We start from the raw sequence: 24,178 nt of genomic DNA, 5'->3' as shown, positions 1-24,178 counted from the left end.
AGAGAGGGGACAGAGAGTCATTATAAAAGATGAGTGCAATACAAAGTGCAGAATAATTAATAATCATCTTTATGTAACTATTACACAGACTACTCTACTGTAGGAGCACGTGGGCAGAAAAGAAACTGATGCCACGAGAGAAAGTCTTCTGAGAAGCCCCAATGGGGTAATCATCTCCAAAATGGGTAGATTTACCTAACTCACAGTGGAGACTTTATTGTTTCTTAGGTGCTTTGAAATCCGTAGATGAAAACAGCTATGGAAAGGCAAAGCATTTATGAGAATAAGCAGAATATTAGATCCGTAGTCAACACATATTGTTCTAAATGAGGGGGTCACGCACCTAGCTAATTACTCCTTAGTGCCAATAACTTGTAGTAGTTTTGAGAAAGCACAACCCACCAAACACTGCCATTATGATTTGTACTTTCAGGTTATTTGCACTTTTACCAGTCTTCTAGTTATTTTTCCCTTATGCTGAAATTCTGCAAACATTATTTTTGACAGTTCTCCAGGTGCAGAGGCCAAGGCACTAATCATCTTGGGAAAAGTTTTTTAAATGACCAGTGATAAGTGCCAATTGTCAGGCATGTGTGATGATTAGAAAATGGAACAGACAAAACACGTCTGTGTCTTGGGCAAACACATAGCATTTCCAACAAAATGGAATAATATAAGAACATCAGCACATTTCATGCAGGCTGCTGAGCAGCTGACAGTGCCATGCATTCATTTAAAGGGTGTGCCTTTTACGCAGTAAAACTGGTTTCAAACAGAACATTATGCTCTCATTTCATTGAGTCTGGATGCTTTGGAGTAGTCTGAATTCACACCAAACAAAAAAGCTGAGGTACAGATTACAAGGCAAGCAAAAGATGCTGTAGTTTGGACTGAAGTCCTTGCACCAATCATTGGGTGAATTAAGTAACTATAAACTCCTCGGTTATGAACTAAGTTATAGTTGTTTCTGAAGTTTATTTTGCCGGGCATGTCTAGAGGAGAAAATAGCCAGCATTATTCCTATGAGTCAAAGCAAACAGATGCTTTATACCATGATCTTCAAGGCTTCAGTCTCTCAACAAAAGGCCCTGTTTACTTTACAAGAAGAGCGTGCTAGCAACCACTAGGTTTAAACATGGTAGTCTGTAAGGTACCCCAACCAATGAGGACAGATTTTTGTTTCTTTTAAGAACCATCCAAATCAAATCATGCTGTACATTAAGATCCCATCCTACACAAAGCTAAACTGCCCACCTGAAGGAAGTCCATATTATGGCTTTATGGTACAGTTAAAATACAATTCTTCAAAAAACAAAACAAAAAAAAAAAACCGTTCCCAGTGTAAAATGGTCAGGGAAACCATGTTGCAACTGTGTTCAAATATAGTTGTCATAGAGTGGATGGACTATACATATTTTATTTTAGCTCCTTCCAACAGAAAAAGGATGGACGGGATTCCTTTAGCAGTCCATTATCACTATTCCTTAACTGACCAGATTTTTGGTTCAGTGACGCAAAGCAATTCCTCAGCTTCTGTCCCTCTCTACCCGGACAAACCCTGCTGCAATGGACAGAGTTCTTAGACCTTGGTGACTTGAGGAATGAGAGATTAGGAGATGACCAGCCCTGCATCTTGACCACCAAGATGGTCCCAAAATATGATTTTATAGGTGACCTAGAGGGGAAATTTCAGTGCAGTGCATGGAGATTGTTACAACACACATTTCTAAGGCACACATTTCACAACAGTACCATGCAACAATACTGCTCCACAAGTATTAATGAAGTCCCAAGGCTACATCCTTGTTCACTACGAGGAAAACATACTCTTTGGTGATCCATGAATTTTAGCAGATGAGCTTAAAAACCTAAAACACGTTCGCAGAGAATTTTAGTGCTCACAAACCGGGTGAATTTGGCATCTCGGGTCAAACTGTTCAGTTTCATCCATAGAATGGAAAAGGCAGAGACAGTGGCAGCACAAGCTTCCACACAGTGCTAGAAAGACTAAAAAAGCACAAGGCAGTCTGTTCATGCAAACAAACTCATTGTCTTCTCACATTCCCATCTCTGTGCATCATTGCCTGACATTCCCTGTGCATGAAATATCCTTCACGCCTCAGTTCACCAGCCCACTCCTCTCCTTCCTTGCAGATCCCTCTTAAACGCTCACTTCTTCCACAATGCCCACAAGAAGTGAACAGCTCTCCTCAGAAAGAATTATTAGCAGTTACTCTTCCTGTTGGACTTCCTAGTGAATTTATTATTATTTATTTATGTTCATTACAGTAACACTTAAGAGACGCCAACCCAGAATGGGGCCCTGTTGTGCTAGGTGTGCTAACAGGAGGCAGTTTCTGCCCTAAAGAGTGTACACAACCTAAACAGGAAAGATAGAGGAGAGTGGGAGGGGGAAACAGAGGCACAGAGAAATGAAAAGTCACATAACAGATCAATGGCAGAGTTAGTAATAGAACCCAGGGTCACCAAGCTCCCAGCCCAGCGCCTTTTTCTTTTTCTTCAAGACTGTAAGTATTCTGGAGCAAGGGCTTCCTTCATGCTGTATTTTGTACAGCCCCAGGCACTTGACAAATACCAATAATGTTATGCTGTATACTTTGCTAGAGGAAAATATGAATATTAATGGTATGTTTTTCCTGTTCAGTCACAGCAGACGTACTGAAGATCACCATTTGAAGGAACAAGGAAACTGCTTTATTACTAAGGTACTATTTAATAACCAGTGACATGCAGGACTAAATGGCTGCTGTTGGGTCTGGAATTCTGATCTAATCCTACTACTGACATAAATTATCATGACTAAAATGGTTGTACAGGATCTCAGACAGAAGGAGTTTAGTTACGTGAGCTGCAATAATGATAGAAAAATCTTCACTTAATTTGTTACAGGTGGGAGTCTGAGTTGCCTTATGTATGCTGACAAATATAATACTTTTGTATTAGCATTTACCATGGGAAAAACCTGACTCTCAGCTTCTGGCAGAGATTTATCAGAATTTACTACTTGTATTGTGGCTGCAATGAAAACACATTCTCTCTTTTATCCTTGACATCGCTTCTAAGGCCCGGTCTACACTACCACTGTAAATTAATCTAAGTTATGTTAGTTAAGTTACGTAAGCAAAGTAACTTACGTCAACATACCTTAGATCGACTTACAGCGGTGTCCACACTATGCTATGTCAACGGGACATGCTCTCCCGGCAAAATAGCTTCTGCCTCTCGGTGAGCTGGATTACAGATGTTGATGGGAGAGTGCTCTCCCATCAATTTAGTGTGTCTTCACCAGACCCGCTAAATCGATGCATCGATTGCAGCTGTGCCAATTTAGCCACGTAGTGTAGACATGGCCTAAGTCTATTCACTTTGAAGACAGATACCCTGAGGCACACTGAGCATGATGCGATTATTCCTCAATATTGAAAATATTCATGCTCCATTCAACTTCAAAATATTTGGATGTTAATTCTTGAATTCTCCCCCCAGACATGAATATTGGATCATTAGCTATGTTTTAATATTGGTACAACAAATTCACATCTGTACACATTTATGTAATTATACACGTATCAAAATAATCTGCCACTCAAACTACAATTATTCATTTAAAAAGGAAGTCACATATGCAGTTTTTGGTGAGATACTCCCACTGGAAATTTTAGTCTCACCCTCTAGATCAGGGGTGGGTAAACCAAGGCCCATGGGCCGGGTGCGGCCCATCAGCCGTTTTAATCCGGCACTCAAGCTCCCGGTGGGGAGCGGGGTCTGGGCCTTGCCCCGCTCTGGCCAGGGAGCAGGATTGGGGGCCGCTCCATGCTGCTCCTGGAAGCAGCAGCATGGCCCCCCTCCAGCTCCTATGTGCAGGGGCAGCCAGGTGGCTCCGCTCTGCACGCTGCCCCCACCCCAAGCACAGCCTCTGCAGCTTCCATTGGCCAGGAACCGCGGCCAATGGGAGCTGCAGGGGCAGTGCCTGTGGACGGGGCAGTGTGCAGAGCTGCCTGGCCACACCTCCGTGTAGGAGCTGAAGAAGGAACATGCCGCTGCTTCTGGGAGCTGCTTGAGGTAAGTGCCGCCCGGAGCCTGCACCCCGAGCCTCCCCCCACACCCCAACCCCCTGCCCCAGCCCTGATCCCCCTCCTGCTCTCTGAACCCCTTGGTCCCAGCCTGCAGCACCCTCTTACACCCCAAACTCCTCATCCCCAGCCCCACCCCAGAGCCCGCATCCCCTGCTGGAGTCCTCACCCCCCCACAGACCCACCCCAGCCCGGAGCCCCCTCTTGCATCCTGAACTCCTCATTTCTGGCCCCACCCCAGAGTCCACACCCCCAACCAGAGCCCTCACCCCCTCCCACACCTCAACCCCAATTTTGTGACCGTTCATGGCCCACCATACAATTTCTATTCTCAGATGTGGCCCTTGGGCCAAAAAGTTTGCCCACCCCTGCTCTAGATTCTTGAAACCTGAATTCTATAGGATGGTTAAAAATATGGAAATGTTAGCACATTATTAAAGTCCAGTACTCATGTTTCTACAAAATATAATTCATTTTTCCTATTAAATTCTACAGGATTTTTTTTTCCCATAAGAGGCAGTAGACCTTTAAAAATTAAACTGTGGATCTTTTTGCCAGGACACCGAATATGTCACCTTTGCACTATACTGAGCTCATGGAGTCTGGACCATCTGCAACATCCTTGGCATGAGATTACTTTCTGTGTTAATTACAGTTTAAAAAAAGTCTGCTTCCCATCAGAATTAGAACAAACTCACTTTGTTCTTATATTTGTATCTTCTTCTTAAACTAGGATATGACTGACAGTCTAAATTAGCGGGATGAATTTGAAAAGTTTTCTTACTGCATTACCTTGTGTTAGGTTTTAGATTTTCCACTGTAGAGTGGGTTTGATTTGTAGTTAGAATGGACGTCCCCTTTCCATTAGGTGCTCCATTTTCAGTTGATACAACCTCATACTCTGAAAAGTTAAAAGAAACAGAAATTTTCCCTTTAATAAAAGCTCTAATTCCTCTATATTTTTCATTCCTCTCTTTTTTCTTGTCTGATTTCCTCCTTTGTGTGGATTTTCCATATTATCTTCTTATAGATCATAATGGTATCCCATATGAACTATTCTTTGTTTATAACCTGAGCTGATTAAAAAAGACAGTTACTCACCTTCTTGTAACTGTTGTTCTTCAAGAGGTGTTGTTCACGTCCATTCCAGTTAGGTGTGTGCGCAGTGTGTACGGTCATCATAACCTTTTCTCCTTAGCAGCTCCCGTTGTGTCGGTCAGGGAGTCCCCTGGAGTGGCACTCTCTTGGTGCTCAATATATGACCCTGCTGACCCGACCCCCCTTTGGTTCCTTCTTGCCGGCTACTCTGACAGAAGGGAAGGAGGGTGGTATTGGAATGGACATGAACAACACATCTCGAAGAACAACAGTTACAAAAGGTAAGTAACCATCTTTTCTTCTTTGAGTGATTGTTCACGTCGATTCTAATTAGGTGACTCCCAAGCTCTCCCACGCGGGGTGGGTTCGGAGTTAAGGAATCACTGACTGGAGCACCACTATACTGAGAGCTGAATCGTCTATAACACGCTGTGTGATGGCATAGTGGGTGGCAAAGATATGCACCAAGGACCAGGTCACCATTCTGAAGATCTCTTAGATAGGCATCTGGGCCAGGAAAGCGGTGGAAGAGGCCTGGGCTCTTGTCGAGTGGCCCGTTATAGCCGGGGCTGGGACCTTGGCAAAGTCATAGCAGGTCCGGATACAGTCCGTAATCCAAAAAGAGATGCGCTGTGCGGAGACCGGAAGTCAAACACCTGGTTTGACTTCCTGAGAGGCTTTGTGCACTCAGTGTAGAACACTAGGGCCCTCTGCACATCTAATGAGTGAAACCTCTGCTCCTGTGTGTTGACATGTGGCTTGGGGTATAAAACAGGTAGAAAAATGTCCTGGCTGAGGTGGAATTGGGATACAACCTTGGGAAGGAAAGCTGGGTGTGGTCTGAGCTGTACCTTATCCTTGTGGAAGATTGTGTGTGTGTGTTGGGGGGTGGGGGTGGGTTGGAGATTAGTGCTTTTAGCTCTGACACTCTCCTGGCCGATGCGATGGCAACCAGAAAGACTACCTTCCACAAGAGATACAGAAGGGAACATGTAGTGAGCAGCTCAAATGGGGCTCCCATCAGCCTAGCTAGGACCTGATTGAGGTCCCAAGTCAGTTCTGGTGGGCAAAAGTGTGGGTATAGCCATTCCATTCCCTTAAAGAAACTGCCCACCACAGGACTGGCAAAGACTGAACACCCTAACTCTCTGGGGTGGAACGCTGAGATGGCCGCGAAGTGCACCCTGACAAATGATCCAGCCAGGCCTAGCTGCTTCAGGTGCAGTAGATAATCCAGGATGAATGGTATAGATGTGGAGAAATTCGACTGTGGTTACACCAGCATGAGAACCGTTTCCATTTGGCCAGGTAGGTGGCCCTGGTGGAAGGTTTCCTGCTACCAAGGAGTACCTCCCTCACCGATTCTGTGCACTGGAGCACCCTTGCGTTTAAACATGAAGTTTCCAGGCCATGAGATGGAGGCACTGGAGGTCTGGATGAAGCAGGCGGCCGTGGTCCTGTGTAATCAGATGGGGAAGGAGCAGCAGCGCGGGGGCCGGGGCGGGGGGGGCCTCTCTGACAGCTCCAGAAGTGTTGTGTACCAATGTTGGCATGGCCACACTGGAGCAAGCGGAATTACCTATGCCATGTCCCTGTGGATATTTAGGAGAACCTTGTGGATGAGTGGTATCAGAGGGAAGGCATACAGTAGATGGTTCCCACAGTGCATTATGAACGCATCCGAGACTGATCCCGGGCTGTGTTCTTGGAAGGAGCAAAATACTGGACACTTCCTGTTGCTCCTGGTGGTGAATAGGTCTACCTGGGGAAACCCCCACCTTTGGAAGATGGAGTGGATGATGTCCATCCGGATAGAACACTCGTTACTGCAGAACAACCTGCTGAGGTGGTCCGCAAGCTTGTTGTGTGCTCCCAGGAGATAGAATGCCACCAGGTGAATGGAGTGGGCTATACAAAACTCCCACAGGTGGAGAGCCTCCTGACAAAGAGGGGAGGAGTGGGCTCCACCCTGCTTGTTTATGTAAAACATGGCAGTGGTGTTGTCGGTCAGCCTGCCACGCACTGACCTTGCAATATGGTATGGAAGGTCTGGCAGGCTAGTCTCACCGCTCTGAGTTCCTTCCTATTGATGTAGAGCAGGATCTTGGTTGCAACCACATGCCCTGAGTCTGTCGGTCTCCTAGGTGTACCCATCAACCAAGCACATGTCCGTTACTAAGGTCATGGATGGTTGAGGGGTGGTGAATGGGACTCCTTCGCAGACCATGCAAGGGTCCAACCACCATCCTACCGTGTCTAGGACTCGTGACGGTACTGTTACTACTGAGTCTAGACTGTCTTGACCCAGGTGATAAACTGAAGCGAGCCACACCTGGCATGCCTCATGACATAGCTGCATGCCGCCATGTGTCCCAAGAGGCTGAGGCATGTCCTTGCGGTGGTGGGAGAGTATTGTCTGAGCATCTGAATGACGTGTGACAGTGTTTGGAATCTGGGCTCTGGCAGGATGGCTTTTGCCTGAACCGAATCTAGCACCACCTCAATGAATTCTATTTGTTGGGTGGCTGACAGCGTCCAGTGCCGGGGAACAGTTCCTGTGTTCCAGTGCCAGGCAATAGAGGGCGATCACAACCGGTGCCGAAGACCCCGAGCATTGCATTCCCTGTGTCTTACTATCTTGTACTGGGACCGGTGCTGGGGGTGAAGTAGATTGTGAACGGTGCCGGTCTGCTGAGGAAGAGGGCCTCATCTTTGCCGGTATGCCTCTAGATGGCACTCGTCTAGGCGGTGCTGGGGGCTTGTCTCTAACAGCAAGGGGCTGAGGTGCAGTACTTTCTATGAGCTCCCTTGCCACCTCGAAAGTATCTGGGGTGGAGAGGGGTTCCTCTTTCCCAAACACCAGACTGCAGACTATTTTATACCATTACATGTATTCCTCTTGAAAGAAAGGACTGAATTTGCCTCTAGTTATATAGATCTGTAAAATGGGTATGACTAAGGGTCCACAGTGGACTTGTGAGTACATCAAGGCTAAGGGAGTCCTTCACTTAGCAATAATGACAATATGCAAGATCATCCATTAGACTAATGAAATACATTGTGTTTTTTATGGGAAGATGAACATGAATGCTAAGTTATCCTCACTATTTTTTAAATCTAAAAACCTGACTTGGGTTTCAGATTTCCAAAGGAAAGGTGTAACTATTTTAGGGCCTGATGATCCTACAAGTATCTACTCTGGGGTGTGATGCTTATTACTGCGAGTACAAGCCCATCGACTTTATTGGTTAGTCGTAAGGCTTTGCTGGATCAGGTCCTTAGCATTACAAACTCCACGTCTGTATTATTGCTGTAAAATGCTATGCACACCTACAATACTGTGCTATACATAAGTGTTAAATAATAATGTTAAATAACTTGCTTTTCCCTTTTATTGTCAAACAGCTGAATCACCAATATTAGATCCTACCAGACTGTAGAGAATCCACTTACCTACAGTGCACCGAGGAGGCAGAAATAAATAATGGGAAGACACATATTGTATAGGCCTGATTCTACATTGTCTTGCATCTTGTGTAGTCACTGACATCAGTACACAGTGAGTGTGCAGAACTCCACAGTTCTGATTTGATAGCATTTTACACCCACCTTCTGCAATTGTCAACAGTTACACAAGATGCTAGGCAGTGAAGAGTCAGGCTCCCTTTGTCTAAATGACACTTTCATCTGTGGACATAAAACAACAACAAACATTTAACTAAAGTAAAAATGAGCATACAGTGTTATATATTGAAGTAGTAGATGATAACTGAAATTAAACTGACCGGTAACGGTGTCATTTTCCGGTTTTGTCCAGTTCAGTACGACAAAGCTTGGACAACCCTCGACTGTCACCACAGTGAGGTTGGAAGGAGGATTTTGTGGAGGGCTAGTAACATCTTCCTTGTTGCTGCCTTCCTCTTCTGGGAAGTACTGGAGAGTGGTTGTAATAGAACATGGCTCGCTTACATTCTTTGGCACATACTTGACGTGAGGGCCTAGGAGAAAAGCATCACCAGTTAGTGCTTCGTAGGACAGCAGAATGCAGATACACCTAAAACAAGGAAAAACTTATTTAAGTGCATGAAGTAGGAAATCCTGCTTGATAAATCATGTCCAAAGTCTAACACAAATGCCATTCTGTGATGGTCACATCTACACTTGCGCATTGTATTCGTGCGTATATTTTAACTATTATTTTCCCATTTTTTGTAATTTATCTTCTTTAATGCCTACATGTGAGAGACAGAATAATAAATATCCCAACACCAACATGTTGGTGTGATTTTTGTACACCTTGAGCCTATGCTCATTTCACCCATCTCTCATTCGCAGTGGGCACTCAAAACTACAGGGACAGTGTTACATAGGAGTCAACACAGGTGAAGGACACAGCTAAATATTCTGAGCAAGTGAATTAGTTTCTATCACAAACTGGGACAAGGACTGACTTTGATTTTTACAGTGCCTAGAAGAATGAAGCCCTGCTCCAAAATGGATTTGTCAAGAATAAATCTTGCCACATGCAACTAACTTCCTTCTCTGACAGGGTTACTGCTCTGGTGGATGGTGGGGGAAGAGGGGAAGCTGTAGACATGATACATCTTGATTTTAGTCAGGCTTTTGACGCAATCCCACATGACATTCTCATAAGAAAACTAGGGATATGCGGTCTAGATGAAAAACCTGGTTGAAAACCTGGTTGAAAAAACATATTCAAAGAGTAGCTAATAATGGTTTGTTATCAAACTGGGAGGTTGTGTCAGGTACTCTGCAGTTATTCTCTGGTGGCTTGTCTACACTTAAGCGGTACAGCTTTGCCGCTGTAGTGTTCTGAGGTTAGACATGACCTATGCTGATGGAAGGGATTCTCCTACCAGATTGGTCATCCACCTACAAATCCTATTGTAGACCTGGCCTGGGATCAGAGAGTGGAAAGAACCAGAAGAGGGCAGAATAGTGTTTAAGTTTCTACTTTTACTTTGGGATTTTGGTTAGGGGGATTCTGGCCCTGAAAGAAGGAGGAGCCCAGAGAGTTGCGGGGATGAAGGTCTGAGAAAGGAATAAGTCCAAGGAAACAACAGCAAAGAGTTGGATGGAGAATTCCTTGCTGCTGGTTACAGAGTCACTGAGCTAGAATATGGTGTAAGTGGGACAGCCCAGGTTCCTTTACCAGCCACTGCTAAGCAAACATTAAGCAAGAGAAGGGGAGAGGGACGATGGAAAGTCCTGAGAAAAGGGAGTGACAACCATGGGACCCAGAGTTGGGTCTGAATACCCGATATATTGCTCAACTGTTCTGTTATGGTAGAAGGGGTGGACTTAAATCATCACCCGGCTGAAGAGCCAAATCATGGGAAGAGATGGACCACCAGAGACCAGAGTGGCTATTGGCAAGGAATGCCAGACTGGGAGAGAACTGCTACACCCTTGCTGGTCAGGAGGAGGCACGCTACTGATGAGTCCAACACTTCTACAGATATAGATAGATAGGTAAATATATAATAACGAAGGATTGTAGCCATTACAGTCATACCTGTGTACCGTGGTTTGCCCAGAGAATCAGTCTCTGATGTAGGACTCGAGCTGAAGACAGTTGCATTAACTGGGGAAGACACAGTCACAATAAAATTCTCAGAAAAGCATCAAGTTGCAATATAAAAATGACAACACCTCATATTTCATCTGCCATTCTAAATGACCTCTCCATGGTGCATGCTTGCTGTCATTTTTGCTTTCTCCTAGTAGTCACCTGAATTTGGCTGTGATGGAAAATAAAAGCCTATCTTCTCGGCCAAAACCAGGATAATCATTACCCAAATGACTGAGCTCTTATTTTAGCTGCCTATTTTCATTTGTTTTTAAACAAACAAAGACTGTCACTTGTTTGTATCTAGTGGCTTATCATTACTGTAAAGAAGCATACCAAGTTAGGAGCAGAAATTACAACTTTCCAATAGGTTTCACAGTAGCAGCCATGTTAGTCAACTTTCCAAAAGTGAACTCAGACTGTGATCTTCTAGCCATACGAAGTAACAATCCTGAAAACTCAATATCTGTTTTTGGGAACAGACCTTGATGGACAGCACACAATGTAAATTCACAGAATGCATTCTTATAAATCTAGCATCAAGCCTGCTTTTGCCAGCAGACTGGGTCATAGAGAGTTCACCAACATTGTTAAGAGCCTGGAACTTTTGTGTTACTACGGAGTGAGTGAAATAAGTAAACTGAACATCCTTTATGATAGTGCAGCCATGCCCGCACACATTGGGGTTGTATTTGGCCCAAGGATAGATTCAAAGCCAAACCCCAAAACACACCTGAACTTTGGGGTCATTCAGAATCTGAATCCAGATCCAAATTTTGAAGCTTGCCCCTCATTTTACAATGTGCCAATCACAACTTTCTCAAACTCAGATGAGTTTAAAAAACAGATCTAGTTGCTTGGACCCATCTTATATTACTTCTTATAGGCAAGGGGGCTGGGTTATCAGAGTAACTAGGTGGATATATACAACACCACCACCACCGTGTAGATCACAGCTTGACATGAATGTGTGGGCATTACATACAGTGAAACTCTCAGAAAAGGAGGCTACATCTTGTGGTGCCTCAACACAATTCAAGTGGCCTATTAGTAAGTATCAAAAGTGTGTGAGGCACGTACAGACTTCTAGGAAGAGAAACGGTCTTATTCTGATCTCACAGAGATGCAAATCAGGAGCAAGTCAGTTGAATTCAATGGAGTTATACCCGTGCAGAAGTGGTGTAAGTGAGATCAGAATCAGAACCAGTCCAGGGGACCTTACATTACATAGATAACATAAACACAAGTGCTTGGGGGAAGGGATGCAACAGAAAAAAAAGTGATTGATACAATCAGGGGGCTGAATTGCATGGAACTTTAATACAGGAGCTCCCTTAACTTCAGATAAAAACAAACAAAGATAAAACAAAACTGCTCCTAACATGCTTACCATAGTCCTCTGGAGAAGCAGAAACTGTTGGCTTCTTTCTTGGCCTTTCCATCTTCAGAGATATGGTTGGTCCAGTAGGTTTAGCTACAGTAGTCGTGGAAGAAGGTGGAACTCGTGACTTCAAGGCAATTCCTATGTAGAAGAAGCGAGCTTGTTTTCTTTTGAACACAAGTCAGATTTTTGACGACTGTTTAGTCAGCAAAAGAGTGGGATCATGTATTCAGGAGGGAAGCACCTATTTCCATTTTCAAGCATAGCTCCCCCCTCAGCACAGGTACACCATTTTCCAGTAGGACTCAAGAAAGACTGGACAAGTCCTGATTGCGGCTAAAACAATACAGTCTACACCGTCAATATTAAAAAAAAATGCTAGGTCACTCAAATTTTGATTTCTGAGGGATTATAGGCAGATAAAAATGGAATACAATTAGTTGAATATACTACAGGAACAATCCAACACCAATTGGTAAAGAACAAAATTACCCAATAAAACTTTGTTTCTCTCATCTACAATTCTCTGCTACTAGGTTAGTGGTGATGGTTTATGCCTATGACAAGGTACATGATGCGAGAGCTAAATTCAGTAACTGAGACTTGGACTCTTCCACTGTAATACTGTTTTTAAGTTCCTTTCACTGGTGGGCACATTACCGAGTCCAGAGTATGAAAAAGGATTATGGATGTAAACAGAGACAGCCAGCAAGGGTTGTCCTAATTACAGCTGAAGTTACACAGCTGAACAATGGAACCCTAAAAAGTTTGTTACAGTATTTCCATAGGGCAGCTCTAAATCCATTCAAGACAAACATGTAAAACAGCATGACTTTCATTAGTTCTGTCCAACACTTTGTACAACCGATAGCACAATGGTCCCAGAAATCGGGCAGGATGGTTTTATTCTGGGCTGGACAGACCCTTTTTTATAGTAAGCAATATCCATCTTGAGAAGGCGTTGATGAGTAGTGCTATTATTCTCCATTGAAAATAAATGACTAAATTATTTCCCATTTTAAATCATATGATATTGTTTTTATTCTCTCCTGGTATCAACTAAATGATGAAGACAAGTATTTGAAGAGGTGGATGGTTTGCGGCAAAATATTTCTACAGTAGAACATCAGAGTTATGAACACCAGAATTATGAACTGACCAGTCAACCACACACCTCATTTGGAATCGGAAATACTCAATCATGCAGCAGAAGAGACCCGCCCACCCCCAAAAGCCAATACAGTACTGTGCTAAATGTAAACTACTAAAAAAAAAAAAAAGGGACAACAACATTTTTCTTCTGCACAGTAAAGTTTAAAATCTGGATTAAGTCAATGTTCAGTTGTAAAGTTTTGAAAGAGCCACCATAACGTTTTGTTCAGAGTTCCGAACATTTCAGAGTTCCGAACAACCTCCATTTCCAAGGTGTTTGTAACTCTGAGGTTCTATTGTAGTTTGTTTTCAAAAAGTAAGTGGAAGTCCAAAACTACATTTGAAAAAGGTCAGATATTTTCTAACAAATATTGCATGGTGAATCTCAAAGAGTTCAAATACTATATAAATCAGGCCTGCTCCCTGCTCGTCATGACACTAGAGATAGTCAATATTTTTCACACAAAACATTTTTTTGTTGATAAATGCAGATTTGCCAACATAGAAACATTTTGCAAATTCATTTCAATTTTGCCAAATTTACAATAAAAATAAACAAATCCCCGAAAAAGAAACATTTCACTTTTTTTGGTTCAAAATTATTTCATTTCAAAACTTCCTATAATTTTATAAACACACTGTGACATTCTATACCTTGGGGGAGCAGCCTGGAGCCCCCATATTTCTCATTTTTATATAATCGTGATCTTACATATAAAGCATGCCTTGTAAGGTATAAGGGGAAAGGTTATGACCTACTGAAAGTCATTTCTCTATCCATATACGTATATTATTAATGTATATGAAGTTATGAGAATTGTGTTGAATGGCTGTCACTAAAACATGCTGTAAGTTGGGGAATCAGCCAGATATTAGCTCCCCAGGGGCAACAGCAAGGAAAGTAACCAACACCTGGGTTGGGTATCAATCAACCCATCAACAACTATTGTTCAGCAAGAGAGCTACAATACAATGACTCACCTGCATGAGGCCACACGGGGGAATTGTTCAACTTTGCCTGGAGACTAGGCAGTGCACCCAGACATGCTTGGACTTGTGCTCCCCAATCACATGGGACTGAGGTTATAAAACAGACACAGTGGCCACATGGTTTGCCTTTTCTCCTGCCCGTACCTATGCTGCAAGCAACAAAGACACTGAGAAGAAGACTGAAGACTCCAATTGAGGGGACTGGCCCAGATTTTAAGGGTGAAATCTGTATACTATGGACTGCAATATCCAGTGGGGTGAGGAAAAACTGCTTAGTCTAGTTGTTGCCCAGTCTAATAGGGTTGAGAGTTTACACTGTGCGCTTATATTTTATTTCTTTTGGTAACTAACTGACTTTTTGCCTATCACTTAATATCACTTAAACAAATGTATTGACTATAAAAGGTAGATTTTAACTGTTTATCTTTACCAGTGAGTTTGTATGAAGTGTGTGGCAAATCTGCTCAGGTTTTGCAAAGGCTGGTGTATATCCACTTTCCACTGATGAAGTGGTGAGCCAATTAGCAAATTTGCACTGCCCATCTTGAGCAGTGTAAGACGGTATATTCCCGAGGTACAGTGCTGGGAGCTGGAGGGATTTGGCTCTGATGCCTTTCTCTGTGGGATTCATGAGTAGCTCTGGGAGCATTCATGCAATCTAGCTGGGTGTGGGGTCTCCACATGCGGTTGTGCTGAGTGATAACAGCACCTGGAGGAGTTTGCTGCTGGTCACTAGCAAGGCTTTGTGAGAGACAGCCCAGGCTGGAGAGAGTTAAGGGGGCAAAGCAGTCCCACAGTCCCAGGCTGCCCCCCAGGGATCCCATCACACGCACATTAAAAAATGCTCTAAATAGAAACCTAACTCTTCATTCAACTCAAAACAAAATGTACTTTGACTTTTCGATTTTCCAAAAATGAAATAAAAAATTTTCAATTTGATCTGAAACACAATTCATTTTTTATTTTTCTGAATTGTAAAATATGTTATTTGCCCAGCTCTGTGTGATACACAAGAACATCGCTTCCAAACGGACAGTGGCTTTGGTCAGACGTAAGGACAGAAATGGAAATTCCCTTAAGGCTTTCATTCTTGCCATCAAATTTCAGGATGTTTATAGAAATCTCTTACTTCCTTTTTGGATATTTTGAATGGCTGAGCAATAACTTCTCCCATAATACTCAGCTTGTATATAAAATGTTACTAATAAGAATTTCCAATGGTGGTACAAGAAAGAACTATGGGACAAAATTATGAAAGGGAAAATCAATGCACATTATATCAGGAGGCAAAAGTTTCCGGATCGTGCGATTAATTAAGGCTGTGGAATAGTCTCTCAAGAGAATTGGTGGAAGCTTCATGATTTGGAACATTTAAAACTAAACTGGACAAAACATTAGGAAATGTATGATAGAAGAAAATCCTGGCCCTGAGAGATGGACTGGATGAGCTAATTGGTTTATTCTATCTTTAACGTCCAGGATTCTATGATAGTTACTAGCTAACATGTAAATTGGCCTTTAAGTTGTGGGAAAAGAGGATGAAAATATGAAATGCTGGTAGATGAATCAGAGATTTAATGAATTAGAGATTTAACAAAGAAAAGTGCAAATGTGGAGTAACTCTTGGACATCAAAGAAGTCTCTCCAGATTTACACTAGTGCATTGGTGCCCAAACTTTTCCTGTCATGCCCCCCCCTTTTCCAGCAATGGAATATATCTGCACTCTCCTCCATTACTGCACAATCAAGGCTTCCTCAACAGAGGAGCTTGGGCTGAAGGCAGAGCTGGGGATGGGGGAGGAGCTGGGGCTGGAGGCAGACCTGGTTTGGGGGCAGAGAGGGAATGAGGGCAGAGCTGGGCTGGGAGTGGAGCATGGGGTGGACTGGAGCTGCGTATGGGGATGGAGCTGGGTTCGGGACAGAGTGGGGCTGGGTGGCACTCCCTCCCTGCGCCCCTTGTGGGGGCTGACCAGGGCCCCACCATGCTGTCCATAAACGTTCCTTTGTGCCGCCCCAGGAAGGCGCACCCGACAGTTTGGGGACCACTGCACTAGTGTAACAATGAGCAGAACCTGGACCCAATTCATCCCTGTTCTGAGTCCATTAAATCAACAGAATCACACCAAGGATGAAACTGCTCCAATATGTTCCAATTACAACATACATTTAAAATATATATTAATCAACTAACAGCATTAACTCACACCTGGAACTACTACCGTGTCAAGGGGGAAAATAGGCCCACAGCATTTCTTGTGCATTTGTTCTTCTGTGCGGTAAGAGGAGAAACAGGTAATGCAATAGTTTGACGCAATACCAACATTTCAATACTGGAGACCTGGGGCAAATTGGTTAATGTCTCAACAAAGTGAGTTCCTCTACTGAATATAGTGCCCATTGCACACTAGCTTGCACAATTGGCAATCTCTACCTCAGAACTAACATCAGAAGCCAAAATTGAGGTGAATTAGAAGATCTGACTGAGAGACATTTGCATCACATTTGCCTGCCTCTAGTCAGACCTAGCAGCAGCCTTTCACACTCATGAATAGTTACATCCACCTAAAAAGTAATATGCATGTATCAATACATCAGACCCTGGAAATAACAATGAAGGCAATATAGCTTGAGCCATTCTTAATTTATTTCTTTTATTTGTAAACCAGTGACCTCTTACAATCATAACCCAGGTTTTCATTTAACACAATTTGGAGTAAGTCACAAAATCATAGAACTAAATCTAATGTCTGTAGTAATGGATTTTATTTCAATAAATATCACACTTTTAGAAAATGCAAATATTTGTGGTATATGCTACAGTTTAACATAAGTATTTCTGCAGTTTGGTCTAAACAGAATTAGAGAATTTGCAATACAGTTATTGGATGCAGGCTCAAGATTGTCTAATAATGTATAGTATTAGTATTCTTTCAGAATAATAAATCACGAAGTATAGTTTTGTTTGGAAGTAGTTATATACAGTTAAGTAACTATCTTCATATTTTGTCTGACTTTTATTTTTTATTGTGTGTATGGGAAAATACTATATAGACATAGGAATACTGGACTCACAAAAGTATTAATCATACTAGAACAGATAATCAGTCTTATGGGTCTGATTTCCTGCCTCCAGTAGTAGTAGTAAATAACTGAGCTGCAATTTTCAAAGCAGAGTAGAGGATTTAGCCACACACTTGCCATTAATTTTCAATAGAAGATGTGTGGTCAAATCCACTGAACTGCTTTGCAAATCTCAACCCTGATTATTTATGGGTTGAATTCCTCTGAAAATTCTGTAATGCTGCATATGTTGGACACCATTTTTCCCTTCCTGATTCTCACAGATTCTTACAGATAATCAGTTACAGATATATCCTGAGGCGTGGTATTTGATTACTTCTATCTGAGGCATGCATGTGATAACTGTAAATGCTATGACTGGTCATAAAATTATCTACTGTAACTCTTTTAAAAGGAAATATTGACTTAACTTGCATCACTCCATTATGCTTTCAGCTGCACCAGTAGGACTGATTATACTGAAATCAGGTTAGAGAAGGACCTGGACTTATGTGTGAAGGCAAAAGAGCATTAGACATATTCATCTCAGGAGGGCAACTTAGGTGCAAGTCATACTCAGCCTGTGCTTCATCAGATCCATTCTTTGTGTGCACAAAACAGATATCCAAGCAAATTCAAGTAGGAACCTTGCAGAACTTGCGTTAGCTAACAAAAAAGGACCTGATCCTGTGAAGTTCTGACTGCGCTCAACTCCCATGGATATCAACAGGGGTTAAGGCTATTCAGCACATCACAGCAACCAAAAGCATTGAAACTGAAAATGAAAAGGCTGAAATACCTGCACTCCCCGGTTTACCAGTCACTGTGCTTGGAGGCAATGGTTTTCTTCGCACCTGTGTGGGCTTAACAGGAGCTAAGGGAGGACGCCGACGGTCAGGTACTGTAGCTACTGTATAAATGTTACAAGACACTACTGTTAGCTGATTAACCACAAACCATGTAATCAGAAAGAGAAACAGGGCTTTCAGCTTTATTTTGACTTCTCAAACAAAATTTTATGGTATGTGCTTCAGCACACAGAACAGCAGAAACACAGAAAGGGGGATCCTGAAAGAAGTTATGTATTGACCTTAAATTCTCTGCAGGAAAAGTGCATGCCTGCAGGATTAAACCAAGCCTTCATCAAAGCAAGGCGGCCAAGACAGACCATTTGAACCTCTCTTTTCTTTGACAGGTTACACATATGCTTCAGAGATTCATTTAGTGTACACAGTTACTTTTGTCAAGAAGAACATTCCTGCAGGCACACCTGGATATTTTTTCTTCCAAAGGATAACCACCACCTGAGAACATTTGGAATTCTGCAAATTAAGTGTCCTATTCCCAAATCTCATCAATGTTGTATTGTTTTACTACTTTGCATCTCTGCTCATTACAAAGCTGGCATCACCCAAAATACTAAAAGATTATTTTATTTTTAACAAATTTTAAGGAAGATTTACATAGTTTAGCTATGGAACAGGTACAGCCTGGGCAGTGCAAACTTCCCTAAACTGAATGGCCAATATGGCTCAATTTTGATCTGGACAGACCACCTACAGGGGTTAACAGGTTGGACAGTCTGCCTGTCTCATTCTGCCCTTGGCTCTTCCCCTACGGCTACTGACAAGAGTGTCAATTGCGGGGGTAGTTTGTACAGTAGAACCTCTGGCTTATGAACAACTTGGGAAGGGAGGTTGTTTGTAACTCTGAAATGTTCATAACTCTGAACAAAACATTATGGTTGTTCTTTCAAAAGTTTACAACTGAACATTGACTTAATACAGATTTGAAACTTTACTATGCAGAAGAAAAATGCTGCTTTCCCTTTATTTATTTTTAGTAGTTTACTTTCAACACGGTACTGTACTATATTTGCGGAGGTATTTTTTTGTCTCTGCTGCTGCCTGATTGCATACTTCCAACCAAATAAGGTATGTGCAGAATTTATGTCCCCCGCAGATTTCTTTGCTTTCCTGCAGAAAAATGACTTTCTGACAGGGAAGCAAAGGGAAGCCACAAGAGTGGTCATACGATTCTCCCCAGCAGTATGTTTCAGGTGCCCAGGGCAGCCGGCAGAGAGGTAAATTACTGTGGGGCAGGGGGCGGGACTGGGGAAGACCCGGCTGGTGGCTCCTACCCTATGCCAGGCTCAACTGCTAGTTCCTGATGAGGTTGGGGGGGATGGGATTGCCTCTTCCCCGGCACGGCATCTAAGGACATGTCAGACCTACCCCCAGATTTCTCCCCCGGCTCTAGGAAGTTCTGCAAACTCTCTCCTCCCTCCTGCACTTCCTGCCCCCCTTGCTCCTCAGCTGCAGGGGGAGAGATCACTGTACAGGGAGCTGCTCCCCCATCTACCCAACCCTTGTGCATCCAGACCTCCTCATACCCAGGCCCTCCCACCGAGCCTCACCCCTCTGCCTGCACCCAGAATGCCCCCCAACAAGCCCCACTCCCCCTGCACCTGGACCACCCCAACAAGCCACCTGCACCCGGATCCCCGTCCTATCGAGCCCCAACCAGCTGCACATGGTCCCCACCCCACTGAGTCCCACTCCCCCAGCATCTGGAACCCCACACCCAGACCCCCCTGCCGAGCTCTGTTCCCCCCCGACCTCCCTTGCTGAGCCCCAGCCACCCCAGACCTCCCTGCAGAATCCCATTACCATTGTACCCAGAACCCCCAACAAACCCCTGTGCATCCAGATCCCACACTGAACTGCCCACACCCAGATTGCCCCCCACACTAAGCCCCTCCGCACTTGGATCCTGCATTGTTGAGCCTGCCTGTTCACACCTGGTGCACCTGGCATGAAGAGGCAGGGCCCTGGGGTGTTTCTGGGTCAGACCCAGTCCTTGCGCTGTGTCAGGGTTGGGTGCAGCCTCACCGAGTCCATATCTTGAGTGGGAGCTGCACAGTGATCTCCCACCTCTGTGCAGCCAGTGGCCTGTGCTCCCCCATGCCATGCTGGAATCTCCACATTTATTTGACAAATAAAATTTGCAGAATTTTAAAATTGTGCCAGAATTTTTAATTTTTTTGGTGCAGAATGCCCTCAGGGGTAAAATGTATAGCCCCAGGCATAGTCTTAAAAAAATATGCAATCCTAAGGGGGAGGAAATTGTTATGTGTGTAAACTACTGTTTAAATTTGCAGTGACATATCAATTGTTTTAAAATAATAAAATAACCAATAGCTGATTCAGTTTCTTAAACTACAGCTGGTGACAATTTCATACAAAATACTGTCTGGTTTTACTTATCAGAATGGCAAAACTGCTTCAACAGAGAGCCCACTTATGCTGATCAACCAGATGTTACCACCTCTGAACTGATAATACGAATACACATCATTACTACAGGAAAAGCTATCTCAATACCCAGTGAGAAGAATGCATTTTTCAGACATTTATAGTACACTGTATGAGTTTTGAAGAGGTGTCTTAGAAAAAGATAATGTACGTATGAATCACAACTGACCAAAACCTTGGAAAACAGGAGAAATCAAATCTAAGTAGAGAGACTTTTCTTCTATTATCCATGTTTAAACTAAGGTTGTCGATTCATTGCAGTTAACTCATGCATTTAACTCAAAAAAATGAATCACGGTTAAAAAAATTAATCACAATTAATCAGTTTTAAGTGCACTGTTAAACAATAGAATACCAATTGAAATTGATTAAATATTTTGGATGATTTTCTACATTTTCATATACAGTTGTATTCTGCGTTGTAATCGAAATCAAAGTGTATATTTTTTATTACAAATATTTGCACTGTAAAAAAACAAAAGAAATAGTATTTTTCCATTCACCTCATACAAGTACTGTAGTGCAATCTCTGTCATGAAAGTGCAACTTACAAATGTAGATTTTTTTTGTTACATAACAGCACGCAAAAACGAAACAATGCAAAACTTCAGAGCCTACAACTTCACTCAGTCCTACTTCTTGTTCAGCCAATCGCAAAGACAAACGAGTCTGTTTACATTTATGGGAGATATTGCTGCCTGCTTCTTATTTACAGTGTCACCAGAAAGTGAGAACAGGAATTCACATGGCACTTTTGTAGCTGGCACTGCAAGGTATTTACGTGTCAAATATGCTAAACAATCATATGGCCCTTCATGCTTTGGCCACCATTCCAGAGGACATGCTTCCATGCTGATGATGCTCGTTAAAAAAATAATGCGTTAATTAAATTAGTGACTGAACTCCTTGGGGGGGAATTGTATGTCCCCTGCTCTGTTTTACCTGCATTCTTACATATATTTCATGTTACAGCAGTCTTGGATGATGATCCAGCACATGTTCATTTTAAGAACGCTTTTACTGTAGATTTCACAAAACGCAAAGAAGGTACCAATGTGAGATTTCTAACCGACCCAAGGTTTAAGAATCTGAAGTATGGTCCAAAATCTGAGAGGGACGAGGTGTGGAGCATGCTTCCAGATGTCTTAAAAGAGCAACACTCCGATGCAGAAACTACAGAACCTGAACCACCAAAAAAGAAAATCACCCTTCTGATGGTGGCATCTGACTCTGATAACGAAAATGAACATGTGTCAGCCCGCTCTGCTTTGGATGGTTATCGAGCAGAACCCGTCATCGGCATGGAGACATGTCCCCTGGAATGGTGGTTGAAGCATGAAGGGACATATGACTCTTTAGCATATCTGCAGGGGTGAAAGTAAAACGTGTCTCTTACTAGTACGGGCCCTGGCAGAAGGGACGGGGCTGGGGGGGTGTCAGGGTCCCCCAGCCAGTCCGCTTGCGCCACCCAGGGCTCCAACCCGGGCCCTTTAAAATCACAGGCCCTGGGGTAGCTGCTCCTTTTGCCCCCCCACCCCCGTTGGTGGCCCGGGAGGGGGTGGGCAAAAAGGAGTAGGGATGTTAAAGCGGCAGCACTTTAACGTCGCTGCAGCCCTGGCGGTAGGGACCTGGCAAGGCCGCCGACAGGGGGTAGCAAAAGGAGCAGCGATGTTCAAGCGCTGCCACGGCAGCACTTTAAAGTCAGTGGTAGGGGCCGGTACAGGAGGCCATTTTTCCCCGGTATGCCGTACCGGCCCGTACCGCCTTACTTATTTATGTGCCTGCATATCTGGCACATACTATCTTGCGATGCCGGCTATAACAGTGCCAGGCGAACATCTGTTCTCACTTTCAGGTGACATTGTAAACAAGAAGCGGGCAGCATTATCTGCAGCAAATGTAAACAAACTTGTTTGTTTTAGCGATTGGCTGAATAAGTAGGACTGAGTGGACTTGCAGGCTCTAAAATTTTACATTGTTTTATTTTTGAATGCAGTTTTTTTGTACGAAATTTTACATTTGTAAGTCCAACTTTTATGATAAAGAGATTGCACTACAGTACTTGTATGAGGTGAACTGAAAAATACTACTACTTTTGTTTTTTTACAGTGCAAATACTTGTAATCAAAAATAAATATAAAGTGAGAACTGTAACTTTGTATTCTGTGTTGTAATTGTAATCAATATATTTAAAAATATAGAAAACATCCAAAAATATTTAAATAAATGGTATTGTGTTATTGTTTAACAGTGTGATTAATCACGATTATTTTTTTTAAATTGTTTGATGGCCCTAGTTTAAACATGTCTGTTTTTTAAAAGAGAGAGTCCATAAGGTTAGAGGAGATATGCATGATTTACGTTAAAAAGAAGACTGCTTGTGTCTAACAGGAGAAACTATTCAAGGGTAAGATAACACTCATAATGTTGCCAGTGTCAATGACACTGTTGGCTGTTGATGTAATATTGGTTGCATGCTGTATTTCATACCCTAAGAAGCATACACAGATTTATAAATGTAGTAAGAGGGATAGGACATGGATTCCACATTAATTTGGGGTAACATTTAGAAATGCCTAAGCTAGACAGACAGCTCCTCCACTTTTTCTTTATTCTTCTTTCATTTTGGACTTGAGCACCAACTCACAAATCATAATGGAAATGTCCCCCAAACCATGTGAAAAAGCAAGACTGGAGACAATCTTGTGCCCAAGTGATTTTAAATTAGGTTATATTTGGAGTCCTTAGCATTTTAAGAATGGCTATTTGAATTTTTTATTTTCGTTTTTAAATCCCAGATGGGAGGAAATGAATACACCCTTTCAAAAAAAAACAATTTTGTGTATAAAGAGGTTATCATCTCCCAACAGCTACTACACAGTGGTATCTGAGATTAATGGAATTTTTCCCTATGCTTAGAATGGGTAATACCTGAGGCAACTGTGTGACGAAAGTTGGCAAATGTTGACTTTTCAGTGGTATCTACTGTACCTTCTAAACACTGTAAAAACCTTTGCTAGTGCCCAGCAGCTACGTACAGGCACAAGCCATTATTACTCAATAGAATTTGTGCATACACTTGAGCCTACTGCAGTGTACTCTGGAAAAACAGCACAAACTACAAAGACACACACTCACCCCGTGATGTTCTTGCACAGTTTGTGGAATTCCCATAACACCACCAAATCTACATCATTTTATTTACCATTTGTAATCAGTTACAAAGAATATCGTTTTAGGGAATATCTCATACATTTTTAATGGACTCAGTTCCATGCAAACTATTAGGGGCTCATTTCTTCTTAATGACATGAATTTTCAAGGTACTCTGTCCCCTCAACTCCCACTGACTTCAATGAAAACTGAGGATGTTCAACTGCTCAAAAAATTTCTGCACAGTGTAACAAGCTCAAAATAACCTGCATATTCCAACTTATTTTGCCTATACTTTATTTAAAAGGCACTAGTGGCAGGGCTTCTGGATTTTTGGAAATGCACC

General features: G+C 42.8%; 1 protein-coding gene across 33 annotated transcripts in view; it reads right to left on the bottom strand.

Moving 5' to 3' along the window:
- Window positions 1-24,178, bottom strand: part of ABI3BP (ABI family member 3 binding protein) — a 315,232-nt gene that overhangs the window by 31,360 nt on the left and 259,694 nt on the right. For all 33 annotated transcript variants that reach the window (XM_073307173.1, XM_073307105.1, XM_073307211.1 and 30 more), the window contains 5 exons: window positions 18,165-18,275; window positions 12,173-12,304; window positions 10,729-10,797; window positions 8,978-9,190; window positions 4,887-4,995 (listed from right to left, as the gene is read on the bottom strand). In XM_073307173.1, coding sequence (XP_073163274.1) covers window positions 4,887-4,995; window positions 8,978-9,190; window positions 10,729-10,797; window positions 12,173-12,304; window positions 18,165-18,275 — 634 coding nt within the window. The remainder of the gene's footprint in view (window positions 1-4,886; window positions 4,996-8,977; window positions 9,191-10,728; window positions 10,798-12,172; window positions 12,305-18,164; window positions 18,276-24,178) is intronic.

Source organism: Lepidochelys kempii, chromosome 1 (genome assembly GCF_965140265.1).
Source record: "Lepidochelys kempii isolate rLepKem1 chromosome 1, rLepKem1.hap2, whole genome shotgun sequence".
In the NCBI taxonomy this organism is placed as follows: Eukaryota; Metazoa; Chordata; order Testudines; family Cheloniidae; genus Lepidochelys; species Lepidochelys kempii.
Note: the sequence above shows the minus strand (reverse complement) of the source record. Positions and strands in the feature narration are given on the sequence as shown.